The sequence below is a fragment of the Lacerta agilis genome, chromosome 12 (assembly GCF_009819535.1).
Source record: "Lacerta agilis isolate rLacAgi1 chromosome 12, rLacAgi1.pri, whole genome shotgun sequence".
Lineage (NCBI taxonomy): Eukaryota > Metazoa > Chordata > Lepidosauria > Squamata > Lacertidae > Lacerta > Lacerta agilis.
In genome coordinates this window covers 25,736,524-25,756,782 of record NC_046323.1, presented here as the reverse complement: position 1 = coordinate 25,756,782, position 20,259 = coordinate 25,736,524, and the positions used below count along the sequence as shown (strand labels likewise).

Genomic DNA, 20,259 nt, shown 5'->3' with positions numbered 1-20,259 from the left:
TATATTTCCTAAATCATTGGATATGGGCCTGAGAGATATCCATTAAACCATGAAACACTGTGGGCGATGTTGTGGGAAGCTACTCTGCCTCACAGGATTGTTGTGAAGAAAGAATGGGATAGGTTCATGTACTCCACTTGGGAGAAGGATTATTTGCAAAACATTTCTCTCAGTTAATTGATTTAACTTTCCGGAACAAAAAATCCTCAATATTTTCCCAGCCAAAAGCAGAAAAAGTAAGGTAATATCGGAGAAGAATCATCCAGTATTTAAATGCCTGAAGTAGTCACACAAGTAATTTCAAAAATTAACCACAAATTTAAATGCTCTCCCACAAATTGAAAACAAAATACCACCCTTGGTGAAACATCAGAATTTTTTAATAACAAACACAGCCCTCGCTTGGAAATGGACTGAGAAAGGGAAACTTTGCCTTTTTAGAATAAGCATTTCAAGCTTTAATGAGATTAGCCTTTCTAGAGCTTTCATTTACAAGAACTACTAAATCAGGCACCCAGTTTTTAGTTTCTACACATCTGTTGTCGGTATTCTTCTTAACCAAGTTTACCTACAGTTAAATGTAAGCCCTGACATCACCCTTTAGATGGCAATTCCTGCAGCAAACGTGTAGCATGAATGGTGGGAACATGCCATTTAAAAAGCAGTGGAGATGCACAGGGAAACCCAGAGCTCACCAGGCCCTCTGGCACAAGTACATAATGATTTAGATTAGATTCACATATGAATCAACCATTCACTGTGAAAGAGTGTGAGCTACAGCTACAATTCTGTGAGCTACAGCTACTATTTCTGGCATTAGCAAGCTGACAATATGCGATCTACGTGGAGATGCCAATTCATATAAACCACACAAATATCATCATATGTCCTGGCTTCCCTTCCAGCATAATCACATAGGGCCTCATGCGTCAACCAGTCCTATAGCACTCCCTGACGATATTGCTATGTACGTGATCATGTCAGGCTGAGCTTCAATCCTTTTAGGATTAATTCTCTGCTTCTGCACTATTATTTCATCACAGATTTGCCCTCATGCATTTCACAAGAAAATTGCAGCAAGTGTCATCAACAGCAATGCAGCTGATTTTATTTGAAAGCATACATTTAAGTGAAGATCTGTCTTTCTTGATTTCTTACACACAGAAAGTACTGCTGTGACACACTATATACGTTCTTGGAATTATACTTACTTGACATCAAGAATGGCTCCAGGCAATTATTCAAGGACTGACATTTAAAATGACAATTCCCCAAGGCAGAGTGTGATATATAAACAGAGCCAGAAGGAACTGTACTCCTGTAGCCCTCATTATACTGGGATTACATGGCTTTCTCAGAAACCTACCGGTACTTAGGCTTTTAATCACAAATTCCTCTCAGAACCACGGAACTGGAAGGGGCCCCGAAGGCAATCCCGTCCAACTCCAAGCTCAATGTAGGGAATTCAGAATTAGAGCATCCTCAAAAACTGGCTGTCCAGTCTTCGCTTAAAGTCTTTCAGTGAAGAGAGGCCACCCCACTTTTTTCCAAGTAATTGGTTCCATTGTTGAACTGCTCTCACTTTTAAGGTGTTCCTCCTAACGTTCAGGCTTTTCCTCCTTCCTACACCCTTCTTCTTTTGTGTCAAGTCCCTCAGACTGTAAGCATTGGGGCAGGAACTTCTTTATTACTAATATCTGCAAGCCACATTAAGGATTCTGCAGAACAACAAAAATGGACAGGAACCTTTCCAACCTAAAAAAACAGTTGTATTTTTGTCACCTTTCAGATTTTTTAAAACTTACCAAAAAAAATCAAATCAGGTGGGTCACAAAAATACATTCATAAATAGGTAATTCACAGATACTTCACATTCATTCAGCTACATACCTTTTGGTAATGTATACTGAGACCATATAGCAAAATATTTTTCTTTTCCACTTCCTTTGCAAATTTAGCGAATCTTTGCATTGCACTGATAAAAGACACATTTTCGAAAAAATCCAAGTATACCTAACAAAGGGAAAGAAGAGAAAAACTAATTTTTAAAATTAATTAAACTCCCAAGAAACAAATTAAAAAGTAAAGAAAGCCAATTTATTGCTATTTAGAACTGCACCAAAGAAAATATTCTGTGAAATCCTTTTCTATACTTTGTATATTTAAGGGTGCAGTCCAATGATCTTAATAGTATCTGCAGGCAAAAAAAGGGGGGGGGGGCTCTGGCAGATAGTGAAACTTTCTCCCATTCCTGATGCTTTGCTGGTGGTGTTCCACCAGTGGTGGAATGAAAAATGGGGTGGTTTAGAGGCACATCATGAGTGACCAAAGATCCACAGAATCTTAAACTCTCTTGTTTCAATGACATACCTCTAAACTGAGCCTGAAACTAGTTCAACCCAAGATCTAGCATAGTTAATGCCTATCAACAGGAGTCAATGGGAGGAAGCAAAAAGGATACACACACAACCAGCTTCCACAGGATGGTTCCACTGCCACCTGGACTTAATAAAGTGTGACAGGTCTGCCACAGATCTTCACACCATCACCATCAGTCGGATTAGTTTGGCCAACAGATGCAAACATAATCACGCTTCCTAGGGAGCAAGCTTGACTGGACATTACTTCTGATTTACCATGCAAACAATTGCAAAACAGATAGAGTGGTTCTCCAATACTATCAAAGGAAAAGTACCATACCAACCCTGCTTACTATTTTAGTACATTGCTTTAAATGTTATTCTGGTTCAGAAATTTCCCTTTAAAATTTCAGCTGGAGTTAGAGGTGACAAGATACACACCACCAACATGATTAGACAATCCTAATCTAGAAAAGCATGGAATTTTACAAGTTGTTGGCATTCATCTGTCTCAACCACTATGTTAGCAGGACCAAAATGACATCCCCGGGGTGCAAGTCTAGGCAGTGTGTTTGGAGGTCTTGGCCTGCCCAGATGACAAGACCCTTCTCTCAGCCTTGCTGATGTGGTCCAAAGGAAAGCAGAGCAATACAGTTGGCACCAGCTTGGCTGCAAGAGTTGCTGGAAGGAGGCATAAAGGGCACCATCCAGCCTTCTTAAGGGCTCCACTCCAGATTTTTGTAGAAGTCACAGGTGAGAGCTGAGTGCAGGGTGCGAACCAAAGGTGGACAGACTATCCCAGTAGGAGCACAATATGTCCCCTGCCAGAGGCACTACCCCTCCCCTAACACCCCATTCAATAAATAATACAGTTTTGACTTGCCTCTACTTGGTATCTATTACATGTTACAAAGGTGACACAGACGCTTTAAAACAGAATCTCATATGCAGTTTGATGTATTGGAAAACTTACATTATAATATAATAATGTAATATATTAACCTACCGAGATAAGAACAACAGAGTATAAAACAGAAGCATTTGTGTTTTCAAGTATTTCCACTAAGTGATGTGTTTCTTGGAAGTTAGACATGTTATCCTAAAGAAAAACAAATTTCCAGTTAAGAATAATGCTTTTAAAATGCATAATGTACTTATTTAATTACACTATCAACTTCCCTTGCTCAGGGAGGCTGTGGCACACCTCCCTCAAGCCTATACCATACTGTAACAAATGAAGCACATGTAATGTAAATAAAAGGATATTATTCCCTAATTTGCTACCTTCTCCCCTTCCCTCTGTTGTCTTTTTTTGTGTTACTATAAATCCCTCGGGGGAATTTACCTATTCCCTTGTACTTTATGAAGTTGATCTCCACTGAAGTGGTGCTATATGACCAAAAAAATAACAATACATTTGTAGTATTGCACTAATATTACAACTGGATTCCCCTTTCCTGTGCATTGTAGGGTTACAGAATCTCAGGATTTGTAATGGACAAAAAATTATCGAAGTGATTTTTTCCATAAGGAAAGAAAAGTGCCTTTATGGAGCCACAAACAAATGTAACTTCACTGTAGAAGAGACAAATTCTGCCTTGGCAACACAGCAGGTGCATCGAAGAAACATGTTGGCAGAGCAAATAGAAGAATGTATTTTTAAATGGCAATCTGCCTAATATGTTAACAATCATATAAATAACTTCCGATAAAAATCAATAATCTCATACAAACCAGCCAAGTTGCAGCATAATGAAAAAAAACAGGATCGCTGATTGGGGGAAAATGTCTTACTGATTACAATTGAGGTAAATCATAGAGACACTTTGGGATCAAAAGCAGTAAGGATTTTGTGAAGTGTGTTATACTCTTTCAAATGTACTTAAACAACTGTTTCCCCTAAAGTTATGGCTTTATGAACATGTAATATTAAATAAAGTGGAAATACCGTAAGAAATGAAATTAAAAAGACAATAATTGTACTGATTTAGGAATAACTTTCTACAATGTATTAAGAATATGAATAAAACTTTAAATGGGATGTATCTGGTTGTAAAATATATCAACATTAATCCACCTCAGTCAATAGTTCAAGTATCAAACTGACAGAACTGATGTCTACATACGACATATGGCTCTGTTAAACTAAAACCTGTCCTTCACAATTGCAGGCCTGAGTTTCATCAGTTTGACAACAGACCATGAAGCTTGTAAGGAAGCCAATTTTACCAAGGACAATGCATCTAAGTGATGCTGTAAAGTTAAAATATGTGCTCGGAGACTGCCTTTGATCTTCCATAATACTTACATTTATGCAAATAAAGTTGTAGCATTGTCCTAGTAATATATTTTGCAGATGACTTTCATTTTTGCAAAGGGACGTTGATATAGCTTTAACCATCTGAAAAGGGAAATTAAGATTGTATCAATGAATACTCCCCTAAACAATGTTGTTATCCTGCACATCTTAAACCACAAACCACTGAAGAATCCATGTGTTAACTACCACTTTTAAACAATGTAAGTAACACTTTGTATCATCATACTCATGAACAGAACAAGCATACTCAGGCCCAGCTCCCACAAGGTTTGGTGTGAACTAGAAGTGTTCATTGTGGGAAATTTCTAAACTATGGTTTAATAGGAACCAGGCCATAAACTCATCTCATGCCCAGCTATAGGCCTCCTTAGCCAGTCCAAGCAGAACACTTTTCAAAATACTGGTCTGATCTGACTGTCCTGACTGACTGTAATAAGACCCAAGGAAGGAAGCAATGTATTAAAAACCCTGGTACAAGGAGTGATTGATCAGCTGCATATGTTCTGGGAATCTAAACGGAAAACCAACTTAGGATGCCAATTCAACCCAAGCTATAATAATCCCGGGGGGGGGGGGGTAATGCCAGAGGCCACTGCATTTAGTGGCATGCTAAAAAAAATACTTGCACATATCTTTCACACTGGAATTCTCCTTATGTTGATGATGTCGAGAATCAAAATCTAGTGTACTTACTTTCACATGACTCTTCAGTGTTTCATGAAGGAGAAATCCTACTTGCACGGCATCTTCCTTCATATTAGTGAGAACACAAACTTGTTGTGATATGGTGTCTAATAAAGAAAATTTAAAACAGAGAGGGGAAACAGTTGTTATCATCATCATCATCATCATCATCATCAATTCTCTAACTTATTTCAGTAAACAATTATTTTAGACAGGGTTTGTTTTTATAGAAAGAGGAATCGTGTTTTCTGCACTTGGAAAAAAGGTTTTATGACAAGGGTTATATACGGGTAAATAAAGCATTAGATACATCATCAGCTACCATGAATATACTGTACTCCCTCCCCACAACCTGAGGATTGGTAAATTTAACTTCCTGGCTACTATTACAGATGCCATCCCTATCCAACTCAAAGACAGCTCAAGTTTGTGAAAAAAAGAACTGACCATACACAGCCCAATGTTTTATCCCATGGGACCCTTTGGGAGGAAGAGTATTCCCTACTCTTTCTTTTTTGTGTTGTTTGGCAAACCATTGAATGTGTAAAAACCATGATTCAAAAGCTGCTGTCACTGGAATAAAAATGAACTTAATAATACAATAAGCTTTCTCTGTTCTATTTCTGTATCCATTTCTCCCACTGCATCTGTCATCCCATCTATGTTACATGACCGAGCCTTGTGTTCCATGCACCCTCCTACTACACACTGCACTTAATTACTTCCTCAGTTGCAGCAAACAATCAGGATTGCAAACAAGCTTCAAACCATGCTTTATGATTTTGGTTTGGGAGGCAAGCACCAACCAGTTGGGATGCAAAGAGCATACTATGATTTGCCTCAAGCCAGAAACGTAACCAATTACACGGAGTGTGCAAGAGGAAGAGTTAGTGTGCCTCTTCCCACATTGCATAACTATGATTTGGCACTGCATACGAACTGACCTACTGGGTGCAACCTTAAGCAGCCAACAGTGCATGCAGGAGAAAAACATTCACATAATCGAAGGAGTTTTGGATATTTTAATAGAAGCCCATCACTGAAAAAAACAGGCAGCCTAGATAACTGATCTGTTCCACTATATGACCAGCTACAACAAAAAATAAAAATAACTTCACTGCACTCATTTTTCACCCCACTTGTTCATTAGCTACCTAGGTTTGTATTCTATGTGAAGAAATACTAATGAACAAAGCCCAGTGTATTCAGCACCATAAAACATAGATATATGATTATCCTTTGTTACACAACACACTTAATTCAAGTGGGATTTGAGCACCCACACTCTATTCCTGTGATGTGGGAGCAGAGCAGAAGCTACCTACACTCCAGTAAAGTGGCAGGGTGAAAGGGCGCTACTGTCAATGCAAGTGCAACTAGGGATAGGTTAGATAGCACTGATATAAAAGGGTATGTTCATTCGAATGGAGAAGCATGTGGCTGCACAATGAGGTAGTACGTCCAAGCAGGGCATAGTAAGTGATTTATTCCTTAAGGGCAGCCCCACTGTGAATATATTAATTAACACTTTTTTAAAAAAGCGAGGCTAAACATTAATCTCTCATTAAGCAAGTCCTCCATTAAAGAGGGCACGTGTTGCGGTGTGACCTGGCCACCTGACCTAGTGATGTGGGTGGGTAATCTTGGAACAGCCACAACCCCTGATAGGTGAGTCCCGCGTTGCTTGGGCTCAATCTGACCAATGGGGTGCTCTAGAAAGTAGCAGCGCGGGACCTATATAACCCATGCGAAGCTTATGAGCTTCCTCTTTCGGGTTTTCGCATCAGAACACGGAACATAGGATCGTGGACCACTGTTGCTCTGAGAGACTTCAATCGTCATTTGGTGATTGCTTCCCCTTTTTACCCTCAATCTTCCCTTTAGTTTTCCCTTTAACTATCCTGCTTCCCTTAGTCTATCCATCCCATTATTTGAGACTTTGCTTTGGGGGCTTGTCCTCCCCCCCCCCAGGCCTGCAGGCCTTCGCAGATAAACCTTTCGATCCCCCCCTGCTGTTTCCTCCCGGGTTGCGGGGAGCCTGTTGGGGGGGTGAATTTTAGTCCATTTAGGAACAGTTTCCCAGCGGTCGTCCTCTTCCATCGGTACGTCCTCTGACACTAGCGGCGAGGAAATGGATTCCCCTCCCATCCTTTATTGGGGCCATATGGAGGGGTCCTCTGGGCTGCCTCGTTTTGGCGTGGCTGAGGAGAGCTAATACACACAGAGCCAAATATGGGAAGGAGTTGGCAAAATAGGGAAGGAGTTGGCATTGGGCAGGATTGCAGGCCCATTCCCTATCCTTCCTTTCCCTGACCTCCACCTTTCCCCATTGGGGGTAGTGCCTAAGAAGGCGCCAGGGGAGTTCCGGCTAATTCATAATTTATCTTACCCACAAGGGACTTCAGTTAATGATGCTATTCCTGCGGAATTAGCTTCAGTTAAGTATGCCACGTTTGACCAAGCAGTCAAATTAATAATGAGTTTTGGGAAGGTAGCTTTGATAGCCAAATGTGATGTGGAAGCCGAATTTCGCCTGCTCCCGGTGCATCCCCATGATTTTAAATTCCTTGGATTTAAATTTGAGGGGAATTACTATGCAGACAAGGCCATGCCAATGTGATGTTCCGTATCTTGTGCAGCTTTTGAATCGTTCAGTACTTTTTTGGGATTGAACTTTGTTTAAAAAGTTAAATACCTGGGTGTGAATATGACGGCAAAAAAATTAAATATGGTAAAGGAATCCAGGGACTCACTGGTTTGGCAAACCCCAAAAGGGGTTCGGCCCGCACCCGAGTCCAGGGGACATCAGGGTGGCTGTTTGGTGCTCCCTCCATCAGCTGTCGCTGATGTTCATCCTTGGCTGTCCTATGAATGTGGCTCTGGGACAGCGCTGCCTGCATGGGTGCAGGGAGATAGTCGAACCAGAACCTATGCAACCACTCACTTGATTGTAATCAAGAAAGTTGTGGCCTGAATTCTGTCAAAAACCAAACCAAATATCTGACTCTTGTGTGAATTTATCTTGGGGAAAGGTAAAAGGTCTAAACATGCAACTGCTAAAATTTGGGATCACATAATTCAGCAGTCAAGCAAGTGTGCAAGGCAGAGCTACAGTTCTAAAAATTATAGGCTCATTCTTCATCTATTTTTGAATGCACATTTCAAGGTATCCCGAAAGGGAGACTGAAGCTTTACATGTTTCAACTGGAGGTTCAAATATATAGTTGCCCTAGGGGAAGAAATCCTTAAAGAGATTTTTTCAGGATGTTTTTGTACTATCCAGGTTCTAACTACTTTTCTAAATGAGTCATCCTAACTGCAGGATGAGGTTTCCCTATTTGCAGACTAATAATATGAGAAGGGGGAGAGAGACAGACATGCGCCACTTTGTCTGCACATCCAGCAAGTTCTTACCTGTTTTACTTCAAGAGCATTAAGAATGCTTTTTTATTATTAAACACGTTCTATTATTTTTCCAACATTGGTTGTTGAAGAAAGACAAAGCTAAAAAATGGAACACCATTACACTTTAAGAAATCATTTTATGAAGATAGTGAATCAAATGTTTAACATATTGGAACCACATTGTTTGGTACTTGAATGATCATTATATTTTTCTTACCTACATCAGTGCTCAGTTTAAAAGAATGGAATGTGTCCTTTATCAACAGCTTATATTGCCTACAGCAGAAAACTTTAGCTAAGCTTTCCTAAAGCATTTGGAACTTGTTAGCTGTATGTGCATAGGTAGGATTACATTTGTAATACAGATCACCAAATACTGCTCACATAATTAAAAGCAGATATACTAATTTCTTTTAAACTCTTTAATGCCATATCTTAATTGTGATTTGATCAATCACATCGGGAAACAACAAGATATTATTTGCATTTATTTGTTGTAAACTGCTGCTCAAATGTCTAGGGAAATATTACTGAATAACAACTTAATGTTTGCACAGCACAGTTTGCACTGAATAATAACTTAATATTCACTTTCAGGTGGTCATAGTACTTCATATTCTGTATCTTATCATGATAGTACTTCATATTCTGTATCTTACAAGGATATATATAATGGTTATATCCTTATAATCACTACCATGTATAATTATCCCCATATTACAAGTAACTGAGGGGAAATCTGGCTCCCTTAACACCACCTAGTGGCTTTATGGCAGAGACAAGATTTGACCCAGTGATTTCCTGGGTCATAGCTCAGATTCACAGGAATGGGGAACCTGTGACCTTCCAAATGTTGTAGGATTACAACTCCCACCAGCCCTAGCCAGCATGGCCAATGGTCAAGGATGACTGGCATTATAGTCCAGGGACTTCTGGAGGGCCACGGGTTTCCCATCCCAGCTATGATACCTCTCCCTAATCCTGGCTCACCAACAGGAATGGGAGAGAAATTTGATTCAGTTTGCATTTAAAGCCAAACCTACCAAATATGCGAACTGAAACATAGCTATTCTTCAAATTTTACACTCACTAAATTGTGCAGTGCCATTCGCCAGCCAGATACTTGTAAGACTCTAACTTGCTTAGCTTCCCATTAGGTACCATTGGACAGCTCTTATCTTCTAATAATGGATGTACTTAAACCAGGTTAATGTTTAAAGTGATTTAGATGATTATAAAACTGATCAGCTACTATATTATGCAAAATAAGAGGCCATTAAACTACAAAGTTAATATGATCATACATCTATAAAGATAAGGTTAACCCCACCTCCCCTAACTCCACCTCCCTTTTTACATTGGATTCCCACATCCTCACTTTTTCCATGAATGAAGCAAGCTGGATTTAAACACATGGATATGTCACATTAGCATGGCCCTGGTGTGACATATATGGCATTCTCCTAGTGGTCTCTTATCCAAGTTCTGGCCAAGTTGTGGAGAGCCAAATCTCACCCCCTGATCATACAGTCTTCAAGATAAGATGTATAGTTTGGCTATGTACAATCCTAATTCTGTAGGAGAAGCTCACAACCACTGATTCAATCAATAAAACAGTGGAATGCATTTGCATTAACATAGCCTACAGAAATGGGTCGACTTCAAACACTTGAATACCATTGTAAAATCCCATTCCTAAATATATTACATGGAAAGAAGCCCCATTGCGGTCAATTTATATTTAGGGTTGGCATGTAACATTGCTACTGTGCAAATATTTACATTTTCATAATTCTCATCAAGGGTTCAATGAGACTGTAGCTGGGCTAGTTACTGAAGTTGTCACACCTAGTGATTTATACACAGCAGCTACACTACCTAAGTACAATCATTTCTAAGACAGTTGCCATTATGTAAAATGTCACCTAAGGAGCTATAATAAGTACAGTATAGGCATATGCTTGGAAGAATTGCGGATAGGTGGCTTGAGACATATACAAATTCCCTTTACACACAAATCTGGAATAATTCAAGCAACCTAGGGTATATGCTATATTAATCTCATTTGTTACTTTATATGCATTGAAGTCATTCACATAATTTTAAAGGGTGATCTCCTACTATGCTGTACATAGTATAGACCCACTGCAATTAACTGACTTAAATTAGCATATAATTTCTCAGCAATTAAAAATATATTTAAATGTCATTAACTTTCATAAGATGTTTGGAGAAAACTGAATATTTTACAGCTGGTTACAGCTGTTGGAAATATTTGTAGAACAAAAAAGAAGAAGAATTTGTATTCAAAATTCAATAGTCTTAATAATCAAGTACCTTTGTATGAAGACATCACAGATTACTGACTGGTATAACATTTATACTACAGAAGTAGAAAAATCTGAATGACTTAAGAAAATATTTTATAGAGTTAATATTTGAACAGAATGTACTATCCAATTGTACCAAAAGAAGAAGGTAAAGAAGAAAATAGAAAACATAAGATGTGTCTGGATATTTTTTGTTTCTACTAAGGTGACTAGTAGAATATGTGCCAAGAAATGCTCATTGTAGAGAATAAGAAAATCCATATTGCTTCAGACTGGTTTGTTTATGTAAATTAAATTCAGCTTTTTTAGTCTTGGCATTGTGAACCAGTTTAAAAACTTGTTAGTCTGAGCTTGCACAGCAACTGTGGGTGGGCGAAACAAGTCTGCACAACAAATACAATGTTGCTTTGCTGAGAGAATGTCCCTAAATACAACATGAAGTGTGGTTTTAGCTCATTGTAACTAGTTCCGTATTTACAGTATTTGTAAATCTGTCCTTCACATAGGAAATCCCCATATTTAAGTGGCTACAATTGTTTTAGATACCTAAGTGCACCAGAAATCACACATTCCCATGAATCTTCTAAATGAACAAGTACCGTATATGCAAAATGAGGAGCCAGGATCCAATTTTGCTTCTAATTTGTAAGTGAAGTTTAAGTATCTCCTTCACACAGGTGTTTACCTTTCAACGACAGCCATTCCACTGCAAACCATAGCAGTCTTAAAACTTAAACCGCTTGAAGAATCAGGTCCAAATGTTTTCAGAATACACAGTTACGAAAAATAAAAGGCTTCAGTGTGGCAGAATCATAGTGTATCCTCTAATGACTCCTAGGGCTGGTTTCCCTTTGCAGTGAGAGGGAATTGCACAGAACAAGTCGCTATAGACACTACAGATGAGAAAGCAGCTCAGTCAGGCTCAGTTGGTTCTCTTCCACTGTTTCTCTAAGAAGATACAATGATTGCTACCACCATATCCTATGAGGAACAGCAGCAGCTTGTCAGGAGTTCTGAGAAAGAAAGAGAGATATCTTTGTATCCAAACCAGCCAGCTAGGACTTCTTCCTCTTCTTCCTCCTCCTGGAATCAAAGCCCTAATGGTGCAGATCTGTCTCAAATAAATGTGGAGTGCAACACTAAATGAGATGTGAGAATCTGTCAAGGTGAAATATGAAGGTGCAAGGTGATAGCAAGGTGAATGTTTACACTTCTCACTAAGAAAGAATCTGTAAAGCTACTTTTACATGTTAGAGCCTTGAAATAGAAGCCAATACAAGTTGAATCTGTGCAGCAACAACCATGATGTGTAGTGTCACTAGCCATATGGATCTTTCACATTGTATCTCCCTGCTGGTGCAATGCCCATCCACAGAACAATGAAGTCCTCACTACTATCTTGATTATGTACTTCCTGAAGTTCTGTTTTCCCCTTGGATAGGCTTTCATTTTGGTTGAAAGGTCAGCATTCTCTGACTTGAATCAGAGACAGTGCCCAAGGCCTATTTTCCATTTGCCTGTTTCCTTTATGCAACTTTACATGATTAAAGGAATAAGCTAAAGCTATTTACATGGTTTTATTATTTTACCAGTCAACTTTAATATCTAGTGTTTTCACACACAAAATGTGGTTTCACCTTTGTGACTATATGAACTGGCAGACTCAAGGAGAAGCACATACCCTTAATTAAAGAATCAGCTGCATACAGATCCCGCTTGTAGGTCACCTAAAGGACAGATAAACCTAATTAGTTCTTCCACAGGTTTTTAATAACACACACACACACAGACAGAGAGAGAGAGAGAGAGAGAGAGAGTACCTAAAGACAATTTTCCAAACTGAAAGACCATCAACACATAATATTGTCATTTTATTATTGTTGTTATTTTAAGTAGCCTTCCATCTCAAGGCTATGTACAAAGCATAATGGATGAACTGAAAAACAGTTAAAACACACACAAACACCAAATATGATTTTAAAAAAACACACAGAATGGATGCATAAGGCAAAGACCTATTCATTCAGCTGGTAATGCTTGTTCGTAGAAAAGGGTCTTCAGTTATTTCCAGAAAGTGCAGATAGTGGGTACCTGTTGTGTCTTGACAGGAATGTTGTTCCACAGAACAGGGACAGCCACACTGAAAGCTCTGCTCCAAGTTACTGTATTATATTTAATTTAATTATATCTAAATTATATTTAAAAAGCACTAGAAGCCATGAGAAAAAATGTAAATCAGAAGATATTCCAAATCTGTATTTGTATTAAGCTTTAAAATCTGTTCAGTATTAATTTTATAATTCTTTTTTAAAATGGTTACATTTGGTTTAACCACATATGTCTACCATATTCTTTCTAAGAGTGTTCACCTTTATTCTGTTTTAGTGAAATAGTAAGTTTACTATTTGCATATCTTCATGTCAAGAAGTTCATCTAAATTACTATGATAATTACATTATTTCCCAAAATCTAGAGTTAACATCTTTTATTTAAAAACAACAACAATCCTCTTGCTGTAATACTCTGAATGTATTACTAGTTCTGATCTAAAAAGTACTTTGGAGCAGGAGTGTTCTTTGAACAAGACACCTCATAGAGGAGAGCTCTTATGTCAGTTTTGGTAGTGAAACGAATAGGTTGCTCTGAACCTCACATGCTTAATACTGACACCAGAAAATAAAGATAAATTACCAAAACAGATTTGTGTGTGTGTGTGTGTGTGTGTGTAGTAAAAAATGTCTTATATAAACTGAATATACTGCATAGTGATACATAATGATATATAAAACAGTTGTTACAGTATGATTTTAGCATAGACATAATAACAAAAATGTGGAAAGGTACATCCTAGAAATTCTTTTAACACAAGATGTATACATGATTTTTTAAAAAAATTAAAAAAATGTATCTCCATTCATTTATAATTATGTCACATACTTTAATGATATTGTAGTAATTCTTGTTTTTTTAGAGATTAAGGGTACAATCCAAATCCCCCCACATGGTGGCAAGTGCAGGAGGTGGTGGAGGGAGAAGCCTGTGTCGGCCTAGAGCCAAAGCAGCAGCTGGCCTGAAATAGAACCAAGGCGATCATAGGATGCAGTGAGAGTGGCTTGGGACCCAACAATACTTGGCTGGCCCAGTCCTAGCCCCTCCAGTAAACTTGTTTCGGGCTGCTGTTGACACTTCTGTCCATCCACACATTCAGCAAGTGGAGTCGAGTAACACACGGACAGAATGACATGCCAGGAAGCTGACTTTGCCAGGAGAACTAGATGGAGAACAGGGAGGCTTGAATTCTCCTGTAACTTGTGTTTTTTATGTATTATTACCTCCATTCAACATATTAAAATATATGTTTGATGTATTTGATATAAACACATCAAAATGTGTTGTCTCAAAATCTCAAAATAATATTTGAATAGTATTGTTCTGTATGAGCTAAAAGAGAAATCTACCAAAGTTGTGCCATTTCAATAAACTTCCTTTCTTGAATCCTGCCTAGGTACTTAAAACCAGGGGAGAATGGGTTTGCCTAAGAAAAGCTGGATCAGGCTGATGAGACAGGCATCTCAAGGAACAACCTACATCTCAATTTTACATTGCAGAAGATTTATTACATTCATCTGTGGCAGTGAAAAGCGAGTTGGGCATCTTAAAAGTTCCAACATGGCTATACAGCTTGTTATAATTAAATTGCATTCATGGTTTGTAACATTTGAACAATATTTTTCAGAAGTGCAATCATGTAACTATCATCAACTTTCCAAAGCTTCCCATTTACTAAAGAAAAATGTTGTTCCTACCTTCCATAAGTCAGCGGGGCCTTCAATAAGTTTTGCATTTGTTTTGTTGTATTTTAGTGCCAGATGCAAACATTCTGTTCCATAATCCAGGTCATAGTCACTGCACTGTAGACAATGTTGAAACAAAAATCATTGTAGCCTACAGAATTTATATACAACATGGCATTTTAAATTACTGTTTCTCAAGCTTTACAAATATACAAAGCCGCAATTGTGTACAGATTGACTGAGCACCCTAGTCCAGGTGCAGTCAATGTTTGGCTAATAGACCTGTATCAGCTGCATTTGCGTGATGAAATGTTACTGCCAACATCAGGTTGTGCCACCATGGTAATCACTGCAGAGGTCCAAATAAGTCATCCTGATCCATATTATTTTCTGCTTTATACTGTTATATGCCACATCAGATGATGATAGCAGTTGCTCAGCTAACAGAATCAATACTGAGATTATCATATCTGTTTCAGATTCGGCCTATATTGCAAGCACACACCATGAGCGTACTACTGTGCTGGCACAGCTGTAACTGTACTCCTTCTAAACATGTATTTTCTAGTGTAATGCCTCACAGCAACAGGACAGTAACCTAACATAATGTAACTTTGCCAATTTACTCTCAATAAACTGAAAGTGTTATGTCAAGAAAGGGCTAGATTATTTCCTGAGCCAAGATCTTCTGTAATTCTGTTCTTTGTTAACTGTGCCAGTGGAGAATTGTCAGAGTGCTGTTAAAGCCCTTTCAGTTCTGACTATACTATGTAAGCACAGTATAGCTCCTAAAATGGTAGAATCCCTCCTGTAATGCATCTGAGACATTCTGGAATACTTCAAAGCAATGCAAATTCACCAGTCGCAATTAGTAGCTTTCCCTCTACACATTCTTAACTACAGGAGGAAAGAAAAAAAAAGCCTGAAAAACAGAAACGCAACAGGAAAATGAGCTGTACATAAATTCCTCAAAATGTTTGTTAAGATCAAAATAACTACCGGTAGCAAAATTTAAATCAGTATGAGGTAGATTGAGATGGTGAACAGTAGTTAAGTTTACCTGGAACAAGTACAGAATTTCAAACCTTTTTTTTTCCAGTGATAGCAGTAAGTACCGGTTTTCAGGAGTAAGAGAGGGAAATAAGCTAAAGCTTCCTGCAAACAGGATTTCTTGTTTGATAATGTCGCTTACCAAGTCAAACTCTCCTGTAGCTGTGGGAGATGCTACAATAGGAACAAGCAGAAAAGAGGAGATTGCATCCTCCTAAATGCAGGGTCTCTGTTAGTCTTCACATTTGGTTACCAATATGGTGTGCTTCCACAGGAAAGGAAGATGCACTGCATCAAAAATCAAACATGACCAAAGAGAAACTAGATGTGTGTGAGCCAGTGGCCAAGATGTGAAAATAGGTGTAGCAGTCGTGCTGTGAGCTTGTGTTTAAGAAACTCAGTAGAGTATAACTCCAACCAGTATTTGTAAAACTATTTTAAAGACAGGTGGAATGGGTCCCTCTTTCAGTCAGAGGGCAATTCCATCATGGGCAAATTTCCAGAAGCCACCTGCCAGTGGAGTGTGTGGTCAGAGGTAAAACTGGTCAGAGCCTTGGATGTGACTTTTATCACTGTAGCTACAATAGGCTGTATCCCAGCCATGCACAAGTCAGATGTTTCTATGAACCCACATAGGGTGCTTTCAGTTTCACTTTCCCCAATCAAAATAAAGAGAAGACACACTTAGTAGCACAAGCATTTGTCCATTTTGACTGCAGAATCAACTACACAGACTAGTGTAGGTTGTACATACCCAACACATAAACCTTTTCATCCATTTTGTGTGGATATTTGTGTGGAAGTTTGGTATATGTATCATAACATAATTATACAAAATGCTACCATTTGGTGACAAAAAAATATAATTTATTAAGATGAATATTTACTAATTCACTCCCCAAATAACACATGCAAGTCGGTTGCCTCTTACAGTATGGGGGTGGGAGTGGGAGTGGGAGGAGAAGAGTAAGTTTCTTTTTTAATTGCCAAAATTCTTACCTGATGATATGCTTGATGGATTATATCAAATAAGAAAGCCTGAGGCATTTCACTTGCTCTGTACTTGGCACGATCTAGTGAATGGTCTAAACATCCGTCAGCAGAGGAAGCAATAACAGTGGAGACAAGAGGACAGATTGCTCCTGCTGCCTTGGGAACCAAGAAAAAAAAGGGGGGACTTTAAACACAGATTTACATGTTTACCTTAGTTAATCTCTGCTTAAAGAACAAGTCCAAGCAAATTTAATATTTTGACTTCCACATATATTGTTGGCCTGATCCAGACAGACATTGAACTCTTCCTGATATATATTGCACATCCTACTCTGCATGATGTCGATGAAAGTTGAGCCTCATACTATGGGAATAGACAGCTGCATGCATTATTTTTATCTTGTTGTAGCAAACAGTGAAAATTAACACTAAAACCTTTCCCAAAAACGTTTAGCACCAATCTTTCATATTTGTGAAAAACTATCTAAAGCACACAAATACCTATCGTATTTTCAGAATCTTCTATTTATGGGAGGCAAAAAACTTACTTCATAATGAAGGCTGAAGAACCAACTGACAAATTATTTTGATTGTTCTGAAATATGGAATGAGTGTAAGCATACTGTGGTAGATAAATGGCAAAGTATTAATGTGACCAATTCACCAAACCCAGATCTGAATTCACCAAACCCAGATTTGAAACCATGACCACGGGCATGCAGAGAAACAATCAGATGACCCAAGCCATCAAATTAAATATGACTCAGACTCTAGCTCCAGTTACAGGTAGGTAGCCGTTGTTCAGACTCTAGCGGCATCTTTTTTTAAAAAAAATAATAATTAATTAATTAATTTTCCAAATTATTACAAATCAAACCAAATTATTTTAATTTAATACAATTTCATAAACATGGTTAGTGAAATTCTGTTGTGTTGCCTTCATAGGCTTAAAAATATCTTAGTTTCAAATGTTTATGTAAGTACAGTAGTGAATTAATTTGTAGGACAAGCTATCAGGTAAGAGTTATGACACGACAGGCTAAATTTAGCCAACAATTCTACAACACCACACTGGAATATGTACAGTACTATGTGATTACCGGTAAGTATTTTGAACTTCAGGCAAAGACCATTCCTAAACAACAGTCTTTAGATCTGTCTCTTGCTCAATAAATATTGATAATTCAACTCTGACAGAATTAGTTTCATTTTGTCCACCCTCTCTCTCACACACACACCATTTGGTGAATTGTCAGAGCCTCCTGGCTATTCACCCAATTGGTCTTATTTTCAGTTCTCAGCTTCCTTCTGATTGGCTTCAAATGCCAGCAATAATCATGGAGATAGTCAGGACTTATGCTTAGGAAAATAAGAATGTCTTAGTTGGAATCCTGTCCTCTACTGCAGCAGAGAAGAAATTGAGAGGGGGCAGTTGTCTAGGGGCTGACTGTTGACAACAATGGTAGCATTATAATACACTTCCTCACTTACAGGCATAACATTACACCACTGAAGGAGACAGGAGCGTGGCCTGAGAAAGCACACAATACTGATTAAGTTCTGCTCTTCCTTTGCAATCCCTAATCCACCCACTTTTTGTCCCTTGTACTGGTGTCAACGGAAAGGGCAGCAGTGATGTGATATATTGAGGTTGAAATCTATCCCAGTGTATCTTCAGGCTGAGCAAATGCACAGGGACTTAGAAGAGAACCTCTCCCTGCCCAGGAGGCATAAATAAACTCAGGGATAGTATTGCTCTGTAAATGAATATGATTAATGTCTTCACATCCTAATTAATCAAACTCTTTCCACATATTACTGCAGAGAAAATATTATTTTACACCATTGAAACAACTTCCATTAGTGGGCATTCAAAACCACATGTATTTTCTAAACTAAAGTAGAAGAATTACCTGTATATTTATGTTTGCAACAGGTAGAAACATGTACATCTATTCAGACATCTGCGCTCCCACCAATTATATCTCTAGTAATCAACATGCTTCAGCCACATACTGTAATTACTACTTCTGTTAGCAGAACTGTCTTAAAAGAATACTTACCCTAAATTTACAGAATACCACCTTCAAAGATAAAGCAACCACCAGCAATTATGAGATTAAAATATTTCAACTATTTCCAAAAAATATTTTGTTGTATATTTGAACATTAAACTGATACTGTATTAAGCTACTCTTTAGCATTAAACTGATATGTATTAAGCTACTCTTTTAGCATTAAACTGATTTTAGAAAAATTATTCTAATTTAGCAACTTAATCACCAAAACTTATGACAACATTCATGTGCCTGTTATTGATGCTTTCGTTATGCTCTTTTGTAAGACCTCAAACCCATCCCATCTTCAAGTAAATGTAAGGGATGCCAACAAAGTTTGTCCACACCTGGCTTGGAAATAAGCTTTTAGGGTACTTAAAAAGCCACCTCCCCACAATTCTTCTCCAGCTCATTTCAGTAGTCAGGTGCATAGCTTCTCCCCATCCCTAGTTTTACTAACTGGAAAGTCACACAAGAACTCAGGGCTTGATAAACGGTGCAGCGTTGACTTGATCAATTTAAGAAATTGAGATTTGTCTTTAGTGCATCTAGGAGTTCCCCTGGCAAGCGAGGGAAAGATTGGGAACCTCTCTTTTCCATGTCAAGGAGAGGTTGTCAAAGGACCTACAAATACTCCTTTATTGGCCTTTACAAACTAATGTTCAAGAAGGACTAAAAGACAAAATGACAGTGTGGGGACAAAAACTGTGCTGTCTTTCCGTCAACAATACTTGTTTGGGGTCCAATATGGCTGGTATCAAGACTTTGGCTCAGGATTTGTCTATCTATCTTGTACAGTAAAAAGGTAAACTTGTGGGTGATAAATAAATAGTCCATGGTATTCAATTAAGACTATAAGCAGGCCTAGACAGAATGGTTACAGACTAGAGTGGTTTTGGAATGTTAAAAAAGACAGTACAATGCAGAGTCTTAAATTCCTTAATTTGTAATGCTGAGAATGAACTGTTGAACCTGTGTAAACTACTCTGTGAAAACGGAGAATGGTGTCATGAGTCACTGAAGAGAACGTTTAACATAATTTTGAATTAAAGAGAAGAGGGCAAATTAGATCCTTAAGGCTGTTTACCCAGCTGGAAGGGGCCAGTTGTAGAACTTGTTGGAATAAGGTCAGCAGGAAGGAAGTTTTAATCTGTTTATTCCAAAATGCAAAATGAATAGATAATCAGACGCTTAAAGCAAACTTTGAATCAATGACCTGACACCTGACACCATGGTGCATATTAAGCAGACTTCAAAAACAAAGGT

At 38.3% G+C, this 20,259-nt stretch overlaps 1 protein-coding gene across 1 annotated transcript in view; it reads right to left on the bottom strand.

Annotated features, from left to right (window-relative positions):
• CRPPA (CDP-L-ribitol pyrophosphorylase A) overlaps positions 1–20,259 on the bottom strand; it is a 51,208-nt gene that overhangs the window by 17,961 nt on the left and 12,988 nt on the right. Inside the window, exons 3-9 of the mRNA XM_033165360.1 lie at positions 16,943–17,092; positions 14,906–15,010; positions 12,781–12,826; positions 5,374–5,471; positions 4,669–4,761; positions 3,367–3,459; positions 1,891–2,013 (exon numbers count right to left, since the gene is read on the bottom strand). Of these exons, the coding sequence (XP_033021251.1) occupies positions 1,891–2,013; positions 3,367–3,459; positions 4,669–4,761; positions 5,374–5,471; positions 12,781–12,826; positions 14,906–15,010; positions 16,943–17,092 (708 nt within the window). The remainder of the gene's footprint in view (positions 1–1,890; positions 2,014–3,366; positions 3,460–4,668; positions 4,762–5,373; positions 5,472–12,780; positions 12,827–14,905; positions 15,011–16,942; positions 17,093–20,259) is intronic.